The sequence below is a fragment of the Gekko japonicus genome, unplaced genomic scaffold (assembly GCF_001447785.1).
Source record: "Gekko japonicus isolate JY-2015 unplaced genomic scaffold, Gekko_japonicus_V1.1 scaffold743, whole genome shotgun sequence".
Classification (NCBI taxonomy): domain Eukaryota; kingdom Metazoa; phylum Chordata; class Lepidosauria; order Squamata; family Gekkonidae; genus Gekko; species Gekko japonicus.
Window position 1 is genome coordinate 450,191 of NW_015167560.1, and position 18,874 is coordinate 469,064.

Consider the following 18,874-nt stretch of genomic DNA (forward strand, 5'->3'; position numbering starts at 1 on the left):
AAAATCATGCTTGTGATGTAATACAAAAGAGTTTAAAGTGAAGAAACCATACTAACATGCAGCATCCTTGGTTAATACTGGTTGAGAAATATCACTTGGTGGTCCAATTCCAGCTCTGTTTTCTGCACTGACACGGAATTCATATTCATTTCCTTCTAAGAGTCCAGTCACTTTGCACCTAAGATCTGACACTGGTTTCTTTGTAACTCTGACCCATCTCACGGCTTTCTTTTCTCTTCTTTCTAGATGGTAACCTGTGATTTCACTGCCACCATCATCTGTTGGCCTTTTCCAGCTAACTGTAACTGAGCTTTTTGTAACATTTGATACTTCTGGCTTTCCTGGAGGACCAGGGGGACCTAGGATGGAGGGAAAAAAATTTTTTTTAAACAAAACACTGACATTGTTATGCGCTGCAGCAAATTCATCTTAAAATCTGTTCACTTGTTCTGCTTACCAAATCTATCCACCATTTTAACTGGTTCTGATTGTGATGGTTCTCCCTTGCCATACTGGTTCACAGCTGAGACACGGAAGATATATTCATTTCCTTGAATAAGTTTAGAAACAACATGCCTGCAGGATTCAATATTTTCAGAGACCAATGTCCATAGCAGTCGGCTAGTTTCTCTCTTTTCAAGCACATAAGACTTTATTGGTGATCCACCATCTTCTGTGGGAGGTGTCCAGGTGAGAGTAGCTTTTTCAGCTGAGACATTGCTGACTTCAACAGGTCCAGGGGGACCTGGTATGTCTAAAACTTTTACATGCACATGCTCCTGTTTCGTGCCAAAAGGATTGGTTGCCGTGATGGTGTATTCGCCAGAATCTTTTCTAGCTGCATATTTTATAGTAAGTGTAGAAGAAGTTGGAGTTGAATCAATGTGTATAGTCTCTGAAATCTTAAAGTCTTTTCCTGCTTTGGACCACGCTGAAGTTGGAAGTGGCTTGCCATGGATGCTAATTGCTGACATTGCAATGGTATCTCCTGCTTTAACAGTCAGGCCTTCTTTGACAGTAGGATCAATAACAATTGTTGGTGCCTCTGTAAAAGAAAACGATTTCTTCTTTTAGAATATAAAAGCGGAAAAGGAAACACTTAAGCATTAATTTAAACGAATGTGATGCATGCGTTTTATAGGGCATACACACCGTATTCGTCCTTGCATATAATAGCTCCTGTTGTTTCTGAGGGAGGACTGATTGCACCAGCAGTGTTCTTCGCTCGAATTCTAAATTCATATTTTGAACCTTCCATAAGATCTGTCACTGTAAATGCACATTCTTGAACATTCACATGATTTGCCTTCATCCAAGACTTGGCAGGTAGATCACGCTTCTCTACTATGTAGCCAATTAATTTGTGTCCACCATCGTACTTTGGTTCTGTCCAGATCAGAGTCACTGAATTTCGAGTCACACTGATAACTTCAGGTTTTCCAGGAGGATCTGACAAAAGAAACAGAACATCATGAGACATGAGAAAAAAATGAAATGGCAAGAGTATGAGAACCCTTGAAAACTTATTTCTTCTCTTTCGATAGCTTACCAATTGGATCTAAGGCCACAACTGGTTCAGACGGCAAGCTTGGTTTACCAACTCCAGCTAGGTTGATTGCCATCACTCTGAATTCATATTCCAAACCTTCAGTGAGTCCTGCTACTCTAAAGTCTTTCATCTTCAGTGGAGTCTTGTTTCCTCGTTTCCATAAAATACTGTTTCTTTCTTTGTATTCAATGTGATAACCTATGAAAGCAAGCATTCAGAGAAATACAGATACTATGTCAATGTAAAGGCTCTACTGTTCTGGTAAAAAAAATACCATATAATTCTATTTTTGTTTTTTCCTTATGAGATTTGTCCACATATGTGTACAGCATTATAAGAACACACACTTCAGCGTTATTAATATTTTCCCTATAGCAGTGGCTTACAGAAAGCCACATCTGCAAATACAGACAACCTGAAGAGCCACATAGCTAACTAAATGCACTCTGCACCCCCCCAAACAGATACAACAAGATAGAGTATTAAATGTATAACTATAACCTTTTTAATTACCAGAGTACCTCTGAGCATGCACGATGGTCTCCCCCTACAGTTGCTGAATCTTAGCCAGCCTTTGTGTATCTGGAGCAGGGGTCATTTCCTGTGGGAGCGCACAGGAGCGGAGCTCTGGCAGAAAGGAGCCCAGGGGTGGGCACATGCAACAAGCCCCACCTCCTGCTCCCAGCAGCCCTCAGTTGGGCCACGAGGAGCAAGAAGCAGTGAGGAATCAAACCCGGTTCTTCAGATTAGAGTCTGCCACTCTTAACCACTACACCAAACCAGAATAAGTATCACTATCCTATAGCATCCTTAATCTTAAGTATCATGGACTTCAAAAGAAATACCTGTGATTGGTGAGCCCCCTGTCTTCTTTGGATCAGTCCATACTAGAGATACAGCATCATGCCTGACCTCAACAATTTTGGGTGGTGCTGGAGCATCAGGAACATCTAGAAAATGGAACGAATACGAAAGTGTATTATAATAAACCAAAAACAATAAAATGTTTCTAAAAAGGAACACACTGTTTTAGGCTTACCAAATGGATGTCTTGCAATGACAGGATCAGACTTAAGGCCTTCACCTACTCCATATTTATTTTCTGCGCTGACTCTGAATGTGTATTCATTGCCTTCGTGAAGTCTTGTAACTCTGAATGTAGTTTTCTGGACAGCAGAGGCACACGTCACCCATTTATTGTTCACGTTGTCTCTCTTTTCCAGGATATAGTTGGTGATTTCTGAACCACCATCATCTTTTGGAGGACCCCATTTTAATGTCATCGCTTCTGCTGTAACTTCGTCAAACTTCACTGGCCCTGTTGGTATTCCAGGTTTGCCGACAACTTTCATAGTAATAGTGCCTTCTTTACTTCCAGCAGCATTCTTCAGTGTGATGGTGTATTTTCCGGCATCGTCTTTATGACAGTCGCGCACAAGTAGTGTAGTGTTTACCGCTGTTGCTTCAAATGCAACTCTTCCTGATTCGGTGAGGACCTGGTCTTCGCCTTTTTTCCATGTCACAGTTGGTGCCGGCTTGCCTTTAATTGGGATTTTCAGACGGAAAGAGCTTCCTTCTCTAGCTAGGTAACATAAGCCTGGCAGGTCTCTTAAGTCAAGATCAGGTGCCACTGTAAAACAGAATACACATAGTATACAGTGAATATAGGCTGAGAAAGTTCGATTCCCCAAACTGACAAAAATAATGCACCCCTGTAAATAAGAGAATGTAGACAACGCACTTACCGATATCGTCCCTCGCTACCACTGTGATTTCACTAGGTGTTCCATACCCAGCTTCATTTTGTGCTCTCACTCTGAAAACGTATTCTTTCCCCTCCTTCAAGTCTCTTGCTGAATACTGGAGGTTTTTAGACCTCATGACTTCTTGCCACTGATTTTCACCAACCATCAGCTCAACAGTGTAAAAGTTAATACGACTTCCACCATCGCTAATAGGTTTTTTCCATGATAAATTACAAGATGATTTGGTGACAGCCAAAGCCTTTAAGTCTACAACGGGCCCAGGTGTTTCTAGGAGGAAAGAAAAAAAATAAATGGATAAGGTTCAACACAAAATCAGAACGAGACCTTTAATAGCTTGATAGGACAAAACTATGCCCTTTTCTCACCAGAACATTTAACAGCATCACGAGTCTCACACGGGTCGCCAATGCCGTATTCGTTTTCAGCCAAAACCCTGAAGAAGTAAGATTTCCCTTCTTCCAAGTTAGAAATCCTGAAACTTGTTTTTGGACACTCTGTAGATACTGTAGACCATGATTTTCTCTCTGCATCTCGTTTTTCAACTACATAGTTCTTCACTGGACTCCCACCATCAATTAAAGGAGGTTCCCACGAAATGAAGGCAGAATCTTTAGACGCTTCTTTTACAATCAGATTAACTGGTGGCCCAGGAGTATCTGCACGGACACAAAATAACCATTTTAGATACTGACCAAAAGACAGTAAAGGTAAAGGTTTCCCTTGCTCAAAAGGGGGCAGTGCTCATCTCCGTTTCTAAGCCAAAGAGCCAGCGCTGTCCAAAGACATTTCTGTGGTCATGTGGATGGCATGACTAAACACCGAGGTGCACAGAACGCTGTTACTTTCCCATTGAAATGGTACTTATTTATCTACTTGCAATTTCTTGCTTTCGGACTGCTAGGTTAGCAGGAGCTGCGGCCAGAGACGGGAGCTCACTCTGTCATGCGGCACTCGGGTCTCGAACTGCCGAACTACAGACCTTCCAGTCTGCAGCTCAGCGTCTTAACCTCTGAGCCATCGTGGCCCCTGACCAAAATATGGAAATATATTAATGCTATGATATGTATATATCTTAAAGCCATTTTAGCAATAATGGTCACACTTACCAAGTACTTTGACCACAATGGTGTAATCCTTTTTGCCACAGCTGTTCTCCAGATGCAGGACGTATTTCCCAGCATCATATTTATTTACATTTTCACAGCGAAGGAAAGTGTCAAAATCAGTGGACTTGATGTCCAGTCCTGCCCTATCTTTTATGTTAGCACCCACTTTAGACCAAGAAATCCTTGGAGGTGGACGACCTCTCACTGGCACGTAAATCCTCATTGTGACTCCAGCACGTAAGATAAGAGCTTTCCGTAGTTCAGCATCCAGCTCTCCCTCGGGTGGAACTGCATTTTAAATTAAAAAAAAATATGTATTTTTCAAATTTGTATTCCGCCCTCCCTGCGAACAGGTTCAGGGTGGATCACTACAACAGTTAGGCCATTTGACCGCACAACACAATAATAAATAATCAATGAAAACATTAAAACAAGTATTTAAAAACAATCTGCATCAATACTGGTGCCACTGGATTCTACATTCATTTAATCCGGGCCGCATACAGATGGTCTACGGGGGGGGGGGCACAGTCTTTTTTACTGGACGCCCCCCACCTCAACCAAAGCCCCCCCACCTCAACAGCTAAATTTTACAGGTCCTGCAAAACTATAGAAGGTCCCTCGGGGCTCTGATCTCAAGCATGTTCCACCAGGCTGGGGCCAGGGCAGAAAAGGCCCTGGTCCTGGTCAAGGCTAAATGGACATCCCTCAGGCCAGGGACAACCAGCAGATCTTGCTCAACAGAGCACAAGGTGCTCTCTGGGGAACATATCAGGAGAAGCGGTCCCTAAGGTATGTTGGTATATTAAATAATTCACTTTAAAGTATAGCTTAAAAGATAGAGGGGAAAACCCCAGTTTCAATGGGTGGAGCAGGATACGAAAGGAAACATTAAAGTGCAAAGGAAAGGAATTAAACTGGAATGTAAGTTATATTTAATGAAGGGGAGGACAAAGAGAAAGAGGAAACATCCCTGAAGACTACTTTTGACTCCTCCCTCAATTGTGAGCTTTTATGCCACCTCAGTGAGACTCTGATAGTTACCTATATTTTTCTGAGCTAAAATTCTCAGACCAGAATATACTGTTTTGCTGAGCATTCCACTTCAAGCCAAATTAGGGCCCTTGCTGTGGTCTAATTATCTGGTTTATTAACAGGGAAATGGTGCTAATGTTGCCTTAAGAACACATGACACCTTTTCCCCCCTGACAAGTCACAGCTGACTTATGGTGACCCCCATAGAGTTTTCAAGGCAAGAGACATGCAGAGGTGGTTTGCTATTGCCTGCCTCTTAGCAACCCTGGTATTCCTCGGAGGTCTCCCATCCAAGTACTAACCAAGGGCCGACCCTGCTTAGCTCCCAAGGTCTGATGAGATTGGGCTAGCCTAAGCTATCCAGGTCATGGCATGACACCTTTACAGCTCCCTGAAATCCTCAAGGAGTGGCCACATGCTCAGCTATAGGGAAATTTAGAATACTGATAGAGTGGCTGGCATGAGAAGCACTGTACCCTATAATGAAGGCATGGACCAGCATGGTGTGCTCAGCACGAAATGCCAGTACATATGACTTAAGAGACTGGTTTATGGACCAGGACATGGACATGGACCCAAGAATCTATAATACACATGGTTCTATAGAGAGCCACAAGGTTCCTTCAATCCAGCCCTGCGTTAAATCTTCTAAACTGCCCCCTTAATCTGCATTTCAACAAGCAAGTCCATTTCTTTCCAGGACACTTACTTAAAATGTCTTTGGCGACATGCTTGTCAGGCACATCACTTGGGTCACTGTATCCAACCTTATTAACAGCATAAATACGGAATTGGTATTCTGTGCCCTCCGTGAGCCCTGTCACAACATAATTGGTGTCTGGCAAGTTCTTTGGCAAATTGCACCTGACCCAGTTATCTGTATCGGCTCGCTTTACTTCAACAAGATAACCAATAATAGGGCTTCCGCCATCATAGGCTGGTTTGGACCAAGACAGGCTTATGGAGCTACGAGTGGTGTCAACCACTTTCGGGAATGCTGGTGGGCCAGGAGGATCTGAGAATGAAAGAAACAGGAAGTTACACAGTGCATAATTTTAAACTGGCAAAAGCACTTGGACACACTCACGTTGACCCACACTCCCACCCATGCTACTCATAGATGAATGAACATATATGCATTTAACTTACACTGAGGATCACGAGCATATGCAGCCTTAGATGGTTCACTGGGTTTGCCTAGTCCAGCTTTATTCATCGCAGTCACTCTATACTCGTATTCTGTTCCTTCCTGTAGTCCTGTAGCCTTTATAGTTCTTTCAATGACAGGCTTCCTGTTCACTTTTGTCCAGTTGACAGCCCTTGTTTCACGTTTTTCAACGGTATATCCAGTTATAGGGGAGCCACCATCATCAGCGGGAGCTTTCCAGCTTACAGTCATGAAGTCTTTTGTTATGTTACTGATTATAGGTGGATCACAAGGTCCAGGCACATCTGTAAGTAATGGTTTGAATTTAACTTTACATTCTTCAACTTACACAACCAGCTGCTAAAGCCTAAATCAGCACCAATTGGTTAGAGCAGAGGTCCCCAATTTTGTTGAACATGTGGTTGCTTGTGGAATTCTGAGAACGTTTAGTGGATATCATAACAAAATGGATGCTATGAGAGGACCAATCACCAAATAGCTGCCATGGGGGCTAAGTGTAACCACAAAGCATCAGGAGGTTCCACCAAACAGGAGGTTCCAAGCTAAGTGTCCTCTTATGAGGGAGGCAACAGTTTCCAAATTGGTGTTTCCTAAAGACACAAAGATGATCCTTCCTGGTCCCTTCTGGAGCACTTCTTACTCCAGCGAAATGGAGGAAAGCCAGGATTGGCTGTTTGCCTTGAAGAAGAATAAGTGGGTGACAGGAAACACACTGGCAGGCACCATGACACCCGTGGGCAGCACGTTGGGGATCATAGGTTTAGAAGACGCTAGTAAGAGAAACTTACCATATGGGTTTTTAGCCACGGCTGTATCAGTCAAGATGGGGTTTCCTACTCCATATTTATTTTCAGCACAAATGCGGAACTGGTACTCGTGTCCTTCAATCAGTTTCTCAACACTGCAGCTAGTGATTGGGACATTGGCAGTGACTTGAGCCCAGTTGGGCCTGCTTGTTTCCCGTTTGTCGATAATGTAATTAGTAATGTCTGACCCTCCATCTTCAAGTGGCGGTTCCCAAGACAGCATTGCCCGATCTGGGTACATGTTTGTGATCTTAACTGAAGCTGGTGGGCCAGGTTTGTCTGGAAGAGCAAAACAAGGTAGTGAAGAAAGTCTAAGTTCAGATGTGTTTTTAAAAGTTTAAATGCGGCTCTTTAAATGAACCTTTAACTTACCAAGTACTTTAAGCTTAATGGTTGCTGACTTGGAACCACTCGCGTTCTCAGCTGTAATGGTGTAATCTCCTGTCTGCTTTCTGTTTACACTGAAGAGCTCCACCGTTGACAAGTTTCTCTTCTGAGTGATCTTGAGACCTTCAGCTGGTTTTAGGACATCTCCCTCTTTTTTCCAAGTAATAGTTGGCATAGGCTTTCCAAAAACATTAGCCTCGAGACAAACATTTGTTCCCGCTTTTACTGTCAGCAAAGATTTCATATTTACACCCAGCTCAATTTTTGGTGGTACTGAAAAGGAGCAAAGAAGAGAATGATAAAAATGCAAAGAGCACGTATCAACAAGAAGGATAAATACATTGCTTAATATTAACAATATTCAGCTAATACATTCCTTACCACTTTCCGCGTGAATAGTCACTGGATCAGAAGGCTCAGAAGGCCAACTTATGTTGACGGCTGTCTTTGCTATTGCTCTAAACTGGTACTGTGCATTTTCCTCCAAACCAGTTGCGGTGTACTCCTCTTGAGGTATTTGGTGGGGAGTGGTATTGCATCGGAGCCATTTATTACCTGGCAACTTACAGGCTTCAACAAAATATCCAATAAGTTTGCTACCGCCATCATGTTTGGGTCTTGTCCAGACAAGAGATACGGCATTCTTAGCGACATCGATGACTTCAGGTTTACCAGGAGGATCTAAAAACAAATGGGGTTGAATTTACTCTTGCAGTCTGGGCATCTGACAGAAACTACTTCAAACGCAATGAACGCACAGGATATGTTTTCTCTGACAGGCATGTAAAGTGCTAGATCGATCATTGAGTATAGACTGAACTTCCGATGAAGTTTTAAAAACTGAGAAGGATTAAGGAAAATAATAATCCTATTTGTAATATTTAAGAGACTTAAATCGGCTCTCTATTAATGTTTACACTCCATTCCTTGAATACAGATGCTTTGCTTACCAACTGGGATTCTTGCTGTAACAAAATCGGTGGGTTTGCTAGGCTTGCTCGCTCCAGCTTTGTTCAGAGCATAGATTCTAAATGTATACTCAAGGCCTTCAATTAAGTTTGCGCATGCGTATTCTGTGGATCGCACAAGTGTATCATTGGCTTTCACCCACAGTATACTGTTTCTTTCTTTCCGTTCAATGAGATAACCGGTTATTGGGCTGCCTCCATCGCTGTCTGGCCTATCCCAGGCCACAAAAATGCAGTCTTTGTTCACCTTGGTAACATGTGCATTCTTTGGTTCACTAGGAACATCTGCAGTAAAAGAGACGTGGAAAAATATCACTTCATCTGCTGAATGTTAGTAGAATTTAAACAAGGATGGTAGTCTAATTTGGACTGGACTTACCAAATGGGAACTTTGCAGTCATTTTATCTGACGTAAGTGGCTCAGAAATGCCGAACCGATTTTCTGCCCTAACCCGGAACATGTATTCTTGTCCAGGGGTTAGTTTTCCAATTCTGCAACTTGTCTTTGTCACAGAAGCAACTGCCGTTATCCAGTCTCCACGGCTAACATCACACTTCTCAACCACATAGTTGGTGATGTTACTACCACCATCTTCAAGAGGCATATGCCAATTCAAAGTACACGCATCAGCATCTATGTCAGCAATGTCAAAGGGTGGTTGTGGCGGACCCGGGATGTCTATAGAAAGATACAAATGTAAATATATGAGACAATGGTAGTTGGTGAATATGTTGGAAACACACGTTGAGAATCAAGCATAGAAAAGAAAATTGAACGCACCCATGACGATAACTCTGATCTTCTGAGTTGCTACTCCGGAACTGTTTTCAGCAGTTACACTGTAATAATCGCTGTCTTTCCTAGTCACATCCTTAATAATGAGAACAGACATGTTGTCTGCTTTATGCACAGCCAGACGGCTGGACGTCATTACATCTGTCTCGGCTTTCATCCACTTGCAAGACGGGTGAGGTTTCCCATATATGTGGGCTTCGATCCTGAGTTTTTGTCCAGCTTTTATACTGATACGATCTGGCATCAGAATCTTTGGTGGCACTGAAATGGAAGTCAAACAAAGGAGAATACACATGTAATTCCAGAGAAAAACCAATAGCCGGTGTTACTGGGTATGAGAGATATTTAGCTAATATCATGGCTACGGCGGAGATAATTGGAGCTTCGGGTTTCTATTGTGAAGATTTCATGAACTCGAAAGCTACATTGTGACATTCTTCAAACCGTATGCATTGTTTCAGAAATAAAAACATAGGATTAAAGGGTCCTTATCAGAGCTCTTACAGTGTGGCCCAAGATGCATTCTTTCTATAACATCCTTCTCTCCCATTTTCCCCCCCTGTTTCTGCCACACAGACCATTAAGAAGGATGATAATTATATATAAAAAAAGACAACCATAGCACTGGATAAAATGATAAACCATTTAAAACAGTGCAGTTGGCAGCTTAAGGAGAGGGGAGACCTGGGTAACACCACCCTGAGCCCCTTGGAAAAAGGCGAGTATAATAATGTGATAGAAAGGGAAGAGCCAGTACTATATCCTAGGAATAGAATAATAAAAAGAAGGTTTAGCTCATTTTTACACAGTCACCAAAAAACTAGCTCTGAGGAGTCACATTCCTCATAACTTTGACTGAATCATAATTTTGTTCCTTTGACTTTTTCCTTGTATATGTTTTTCATTCTATGGAGCGAACAACATGTTATTTTATTTAGTTAAAATTATATTTGCCTGTTCTCCAGACTCGGGGAATTGGCTTATATTTTAAAATGACAAAGAACATTAAGATACAAATCAGCGTACTCTTGCTGTGCACAGGTAATGTAAACAGTGCACCACCGGAAAGCTACCCTGCACGAATCTGTATTTAATACTTGACTGACCAGAGACGACACCTTACACTTTGCCTGGAGGGTTACACGAAACCATAGCAGATTCAAGAGGCATTGAATTGGTATACAAAACAGCTTTTAGACTCATTTATAGTACAGTCCTATGTAGAATTAATCCAGCATCGGCCTACTCAAACCAGTGGGCTTAGAATGGAGTAAAATTCTGCCTCAGGACTGCCCTGCTAGCCACAAGGGAATTGATGAGGCAATAAGCAGGTATAATTTTTTAAAAGGTATGACACACAAAGCTGGATATAGCTATAATAATTTAATAGTAAGATAACATTAATGTCTTGTATAACAATCATTTTGGTGAATGTGAAATATATTTTAATAGTACAAGTGATAATAACTAGCTACTTACTGAGTTGCTCTTTAACTTCAAATATGCCCTCTGTTTCTCTTGGTAAGCTTACTCCTACAGCATTTCTAGCTGCCACTCTAAATTTATACTTCTTTCCTTCCTTCAGGCCAGCAACAACAATATTGAGATCTTTAACAATAGAGTACTGCGTCCAGTGATCTGCATGACCCTCTTCTTGGTATCCAATAACGTATCCATCAATTTTAGAACCACCGTCCCGGAGTGGTGGCAGCCATCCTAAAGTAGCACTGTTCTTTGTGATTTCAGTCACTTCTAGTTTTCTTGGAGGATCGGGTTCACCTTTAGAATAAAACAGGAACACATATTAAAACATTTACATCTTCACAACAAAATTCTTAGTTGGAACTATTACTAAGATCAGGACATCTTTCTGAGATTAATTAGTACAGTGTGTATCCAAACATCTGCAGATCAAGTGGAGCTGGACTTTCTTGATACCCCCTTCTGCTGTAGATAGCCCACTGAGCTTCTGAACTTTTGTTCCGGGGTAGTGGGGGTAGCCAGTGGATGCTCAGGAACAGCATAGGAGACAAAGTGGAGATCTGCACTGGGAGGGAAGAATTGGCTTTCCATTTCTAAGTGGTTAGGAACCACATTCTGACTTTAATCAAGTCCCCCCCCCCCCGAGTCTCCTTAACGAATGAAAGCTATCATTCTTAATATTCAGGCAATGATTCTCAATATTGTATTAGAAATACCATATTGTGTCTAAAAGTGCAGCCTTAATCATGTAGATCTCTGAATCCCCTGAATGTAGACATTCCTTTAATTTATTTGTAACAAACAATACACTATCACCTGATAGTAAATAATGATAATTAATGATAATGATAATCAATAATGATAATTTATTTTTACTGTCTCTGCCATCATGAAAAATTGGAATATGTTGGATTTTTTAAAAAACCAGAATCTATATTAATAGATACTCACTTAGTGGATCTGTTGCTAGGATTGGCTTTGAAGTGTCTCTTGGAACACCAGAACCATATTCATTGACAGCAGTCACTCTGAAGAAATACTCAGTACCCGGTACAAGATTAGCAGCTTTGAAGCTCGTCTTCTTTATATCACCAATAACAGTTGCCCAGGTCTTTCTATCAGCCTCACGTTTTTCCAATATATAATGTGTAACAGGACTACCACCATCGTTCTCTGGTGGTGTCCATGAAAGTTGACATGACATTTTTGTGACTTCTGAGACGCTGAACTCTGCCACTGGTCCAGGAGTATCTGTGAAAAAATATCAATTCACATTTTAGTGTTTGACCACAATTCAAAATGACATAGCAGCTTCCTAAACTGCAATCAGTGTCGCCAGGGCTTTTTTTGTAGAAAAAGCCCAGCAGGAACTAATTAGCATAATAGGCCACACCCAACCACAGAAACTCATTAGTTTATTAGGCCACACCCTGACAGCATGGTTCATTAGCATATTAGGCCACACCCCCGTGTCAGAGGAAGTGTGGTCATCCAGCCACACCCACCTTTTGCTTCTTATTCTGTTTGTTGTCAAAACCCAGGGCTTTTTTGGTAGCAGGAACTTTTTTGCATGTTAGGCCACACACCCCTAATGTCGCCAATCCTAATGAGTTTCTGCTGTTGGGTGTGGCTTGTTATGCTAATTTGTTCCTGCTGGGCGTGGCCAACTCGGGAGCCAGACGGAACTCCGTTCCTGTGCGTTCCTGCCCAAAAATAGCTCTGAGTGTCGCTACAGGAACCTCACTTCCTTCTGTGGTGAGAGGTTCCAGGGGCACTACTTCAGGGTTTGATTTCTTTTGGATGAGAAAGCACTGGGGGCTTAAGTTATATTTGTAATATTTGTGTTTTTTATATACACACAAGTAGAGTCAGATATAGACAAAGAGACTCTCTTACAAAGCAATGGATCTTCACATCAGATTACCAGAGGGATTCTGCACTCCCCAATTCCTTCAACTTCAGCCAATTTACAACTTGCTCTGTATCTGCATTTCCCTCTGTCTGCCCTTAACTTAAAACTCCCCCATTCCCTCAGCTGGTTTGTATGTTTGTCTAAGAGACAACACCAAGTCTGATGGGTGTTCCCCATCTATTAAGAGATAATGTTCCACCCATTATTTTGCACTGATAAACTATCCCTACTGGACCATTAATCCAACAAAGGAATGGTCAAGCCAGAAACCACAACAATATTAACAATTCCACAATAAGCATTAAAATAAAAATAAAAATTATTTCTGTTACTTACCAAGGACACGGACATGCACAAATACAGCTTTTTCTCCAGCAGGGTTAACAAGCGTCAAGGAATATTTGCCTGAGTCATCCCGTGTAGAATTGGGGATAACACAGAAAGCCATTGTGTCAACCAGATCAACTTGGCCCTTTCTGATCACATTATCAATCCCTACTCTCCTCCAGGTGACTCTAGGTGCTGGTCGCCCTCTGACAATGGCGAAAAGTCTTATGGGACATCCTGCTCTGACGGTGACTAACTTTCGTAGGCTTGCATCCAACTCAATCTCAGGAGGTTCTGGGGGGGAAAACGACATATCAAAAGATAAAAAGTTTATTCTTTGAAATTATATTGGAAGAATGCAAATAAATGTTGTATGAGTTAATGCCAAATTACCAAGTATTTCTTTTGGAGAGACAGCTTCCTTTAAATCGGCTGGTCGGCCAAGGCCAACCTGATTTTGAGCAGCAACTCGGAATTCATAAAGTTCCTTCTCGTCCAGGCTAGTCACAGTAAATTCTGTATGAATAACTTGTGCAGCCACATTGCATCTTTTCCATCCTTCATCAGGACCTGCTTTTTCAGTTTTTGGTCTCATTTCCACAATGTATCCAATAATCGGAGCACCGCCATCAAAGACTGGCTTTCCCCAGCCAAGAGTTATAGAGGTCATGGTGCTATCAACAACCTTTAAATTAGTGGGAGGACCAGGTGGTTCTGTAAGATAACATAAAAGCACATAAGTAAGCATTCCATTGAATCAGTGAAAGATCTGTTAAATTAAAATATAGTGATTGATGAAAGATTGTTACCTATTGGGTCCTTTGCTATAGCTGGTTTGGATGGGAAACTTGGTTCACCGATTCCAATTTCATTTTCTGCCTTGACACGGAATTGATATTCATGTCCTGGAATGAGATTTGGAACTTTCCTGCGTCTTTCTGGGATTGCAGTTTTGGTAACAGGAACCCATCTTAATGATAGTTTCTCTTTCTTCTCCAGTATATATCCTGTGATCGATTTACCACCATCGTGTTCTGGTGGATTCCAAACCACAGTCATCTCTTCTTTGCTGACTCTTGTGATTTCTGGGGGATCAGGACGACCAGGTCTATCATATTTTGTTTTCGCTATAATTGGCTTAGTTTCGGTTGGTGGACCAGTGCCCATCTTATTCTCTGCACGAACTCTGAATATATATTCATTGCCTTCTACCAGATGCAGTACATGTGTGTGGTTCATAAGCAGAGAGGAGGAATAGGTAGTCCAAATCATACGCTTGGTTTCACACTTCTCCAAGATGTAGTTTTGAATTTCACAACCACCATCATCTTCAGGTGGGTCCCAGTTGACTGTACAGCGGTCAATTGAAATATCAGAGACTTTCAAATTTCTTACAGGTCCTGGTTTGTCCAAAACGTTTACAGTAGCATATGCTACAAAGCTACCAACTGGATTTGTGGCAGTAATAACATATTTACCGCCATCACTGCGCCTAGATTTTGTGAGCAGGAACTTAGATGAGTCTGAAGTTGTTTCAATTTTGACCCTTGGAGATTTGGTTAGATCTGCAGCATCTTTGTCCTTTGCCCAAACTACTTCTGGTTGTGGCTTGCCTCTAAGTCCTGCTTCAAGTTTAATTGATTCACCTGCTTTCACAGTAAGTACTCCACTGAATTTGAGGTCAAGAACTGGTTTCTGAAGTTCTTCCTTAACAACAACTTCACTTGTCTTCACCCAGTCACTTTCACCGCCTTCATTCTTGGTCTGAACTCTGAACTGGTATGTTTTATTTTCAACACATTTGTCAACCATGTAGTGTGTTTCCTTAATGCTGCCTTTATGTACCCTTTCCCACTCATCTGAATCCTTGAGTTTTCTCTCAACATGGTAAGTTAAGTTGGGGCTTCCGCCATCATAGTCTGGCTTTCTCCATTTCAGATACACAAATGTCTTTCCAGTTTCTGCAATATGAAGGTTTTCAGGCGGGCCTGGCCTTTCCACAGGATTAATTGCAAGGATTGGAGTTTTGGTCTCAACAACTGGGCCTGGACCTACTTTGTTTTCCGCACAAACACGGAAAAAATATTCATGATTTTCTACGAGATGTGCTTTTACCAATCGCTTAGCAAGGTCTGAAGAAACAATTGACCAGCCTCTCTGATTTGGTTGACGATACTCTACTATGTAATTTGTAATTTCAGAGCCACCGTTATCTTCAGGGTTCTCCCAAGCAACCATACAAGAATCCTTAGTGACATAGCTTACCTTCAGATTCTGGCAAGGCCCAGGCCTATCAAGTACATTAACAATGGCTGATGCTTGGGCATGTCCACTGCTGTTCTTGGCTGAAATTAGGTATTTGCCATGGTCTGTTCTCACAGCTGCTTTCACTTGCAGCTCTATACGAGGGAATTCATGAATGATTTCAACACGTTTATCTTTTGTTAATACTTTGCCATCTCTAGACCATGTTATATCAGGGTCTGGTCTGCCTTTCACTTTGCCAACAATCTTTGCTGTTTGGCCTACTCGGACGGTAATTATATCACGGCAGGTCAAATCCAATTCTAGTTCTGGAGGGGAGAGAATGTCTTTGGCAATTACAGTCTCTGGCAATTCTCTGGGTTCTCCCTCACCTACAATATTAGCAGCTTTTATACGGAATCTATATTCATTCCCTTCAATTAGCCCAGGTACAGTAAAAGCACACTGTCTGATGAGTTCATCCTTATTAATCCTACTCCATTGTGCAGTTCCACTTTTCTGGCATTCTACAACATACCCCAGAATAGGGCTACCGCCATCTTTGAGCGGCTTTGTCCATACTAGTTCAGCTGTTTCTCTGGTCTTATCTTTCAGCTTTGGATTAATGGGAGGACCAGGAGGACTGATAGGCCGTGATGCTTTTATTGGGTCAGAAACTGGAGATGGTTTACTAAGGCCAACAGCATTTTCAGCAAAAACACGGAATTCATATGTGTTTCCCTCAAAGAGGCCTGTAGCTCTGAACTTCAGATCAAGCACCGGTGATTTGTTGACACGAACCCACTTGCCTGATAATTCACGGCGTTCAAGAATATAGCCACTTATTGGAGTGCCACCATCAGATTTTGGCATAGACCAAGTGACTGTTACAGCATTTTCTGTAATATCATGAACTGATGGTTTACCAGGTGGAGATGGTGGATCAAATGTATGCTTAGCAATTGCAGGTTTCGAATCAAGGGGTGCGCCAATGCCTATCTTATTTTCTGCACGAACACGGAAAATATATTCACAGCCCTTCTGCAGACGTGGAACTTTAATTCTAGTTTGAGTCATTCCTGAAGAGACCACTCCCCAAGTTTCTTTCTTTGATTCTCGCTTCTCAACAATGTAGTTAATCACAGGACTTCCACCATCATCTTTAGGAGGTCGCCAAGAAATGACCATGTGTTCTGGAGTGACTTCTAGAATATCAATTGGTCCAGTTGGAGGTCCAGGAACATCCAAAACAGTTAGATGAAGAGGTACAGTTTTGCTTCCAGCTATATTAGATACTGTTAGTAGATATTCTCCAGTGTCTTTTCTTGTGCAGCTTTTAATAGTAAGAACAGTTGAGTAATTATCTGTATCTATCTTGTAATTGCCTTCTGATTTAATTTCATTATCATCAGTTACCCATTTTGCTGTGGGGACAGGTACACCTCTCATGATTGCTGGAAGTCTTACTGTGCTACCAGCTTTAACAACAAGGCCTTCTATAAGCTTAACATCCAGTTCAACAGATGGAGGTACTGTAATTGGAAAAACAAACATATACATAGGTATTACCATTTCAACAAGTAAAATTAAGCAGTGAATATCAAAACAAAGTATAATTTATCAAACAAGATACCTAGTTTTTCTTGGCACTCTATTGGAATGGTTGTGTCTGGAAGGCTAAGTCCCACAATATTTTGGGCTTTCACACGGAATTTGTAGATTTTTCCTTGTGTTAGACCAGTAACAACACACTCTGGCAAACTGACTGTTTTGAATTTGGTCCATTCATCTGTACCTTCTTCTTGGTACTCCACCAAAAACCCAGTAATTTCAGCACCACCATCACGATCAGGCCAGTTCCAAACAAGAGAAACTTCTGTCTTGTCAACATCTACATGATGCAAGTTCCTGGGTGGGCCAGGAGGATCTTTTTTTAAAAAAAGATAAAAATAGGATTATGTCTCTCACATGTATTTCCATATGCTCATGCATACTGCACAAAAAAGCACTATCTCACATTTTGCAAAGTTTGTATAAAACAGGATAATGAATTGGAAGGTACTTACGAAGTGGATCTATAGCCTTAATTGGCTTGGGGCTTTCAACATAGGGACTCCGCCCATACTGGTTCTCAGCAGCAACACGGAAGAGATACTGAGTGCCTTCCATAAGATGTTTAGCTAACAGACTGTGTTTCTTAGAAGATGATGATATCGGTACCCATTGGGCAGCAGCAACATCTTTCTTTTCCACAACATAGTTGGTAATCACAGAGCCACCATTGTCTTCTGGTTCCTTCCATGTTAGATAGCAAGAATCTTTTCTAACTTCACTGACTTGTAGATTCCTAGGTGGCCCTGGTTTATCTAAAAAAGATTAAATTAATACAAAACGATTACTTAATAAAACACTGGAATATTAATGTATTAGTAACTTAATTTTAAAAATATATGTACTTGCAATTTACAGCCCTTCCCATTGCATTGTATGTTTCTTAGTTGCAGAGTATATAGATAGATCCTAACTATATTTTTTGCTGGCAGAAGACACCTCTACCAGCCAAAAATGTGGGTGATGGTTAAAAATTCTTCCTTACCACTGCAAACCCCCTACTATACCCCCATGTTGTTCATCTATCCCTGGAGTACAACTCATCGGGAGTTGCAGACTTCAGAGACAGGATAAAAGGTTGACTTCTGTGAGTATGTATGAGTAGCAATCGATTCATGCTAAGTACAAATCTAAGTTGTAACTTCTGTTTTCTAGATTAACTTGGAAAATAAAACTTGCCTCAGTTATAATTTTTTTAAAAAAATTGTGTGCATCATCCCCTTTCTCTTGCATTGGTTTCAAAACATCATTGTTCAAAAGTTTGTCACAAAACTACAGTGAATATGGATCAGGGAGAAGAATTAAGATGTCATATATAGAATTTATGCCCCACATTTTTATTATAAATACTACTTGAGGTGTAATAATATGCAAATATCATATCTCTATCTCTCTCTCATCTATTGATGGATATATATCTATATCTATCTATCTATCTATATATATCTCCCTTATATATTATTGAGTAAGACGCAGCGTAAGACAAAATGCGCTCCATCAGCCATTGGCCAGCCAGCTGCCTCTCAAGGCTGCTGCCCTGCCATTGGCTGGGAGGCGGGAGGCGAACGCTGCGTCTGAACGGCACGGTGGCGATGCGCCCCACGCCACGGCCCGATTTCCCTCCCCTCCCCACTCGCCCACCCAGTTGAAGGCCGCCACTGGCGGCCATGCCCCACTCGCCATGCCCGATTCCCCCCCCTCTCCCCCCCCCCCTTCC

At 41.7% G+C, this 18,874-nt stretch overlaps 1 protein-coding gene across 1 annotated transcript in view; it reads right to left on the minus strand.

Moving 5' to 3' along the window:
• Positions 1–18,874, minus strand: part of TTN (titin) — a 343,112-nt gene that overhangs the window by 51,812 nt on the left and 272,426 nt on the right. Inside the window, 24 exon segments of the mRNA XM_015413748.1 lie at positions 57–359; positions 458–1,045; positions 1,153–1,449; positions 1,550–1,747; positions 2,395–2,499; positions 2,589–3,179; positions 3,295–3,582; positions 3,681–3,971; positions 4,422–4,709; positions 6,166–6,471; positions 6,606–6,908; positions 7,413–7,709; positions 7,803–8,090; positions 8,199–8,498; positions 8,768–9,070; positions 9,165–9,464; positions 9,567–9,842; positions 11,061–11,360; positions 12,015–12,314; positions 13,312–13,596; positions 13,696–14,016; positions 14,112–17,078; positions 17,180–17,473; positions 17,613–17,912. Coding sequence (XP_015269234.1) covers positions 57–359; positions 458–1,045; positions 1,153–1,449; positions 1,550–1,747; positions 2,395–2,499; positions 2,589–3,179; positions 3,295–3,582; positions 3,681–3,971; positions 4,422–4,709; positions 6,166–6,471; positions 6,606–6,908; positions 7,413–7,709; positions 7,803–8,090; positions 8,199–8,498; positions 8,768–9,070; positions 9,165–9,464; positions 9,567–9,842; positions 11,061–11,360; positions 12,015–12,314; positions 13,312–13,596; positions 13,696–14,016; positions 14,112–17,078; positions 17,180–17,473; positions 17,613–17,912 — 10,089 coding nt within the window.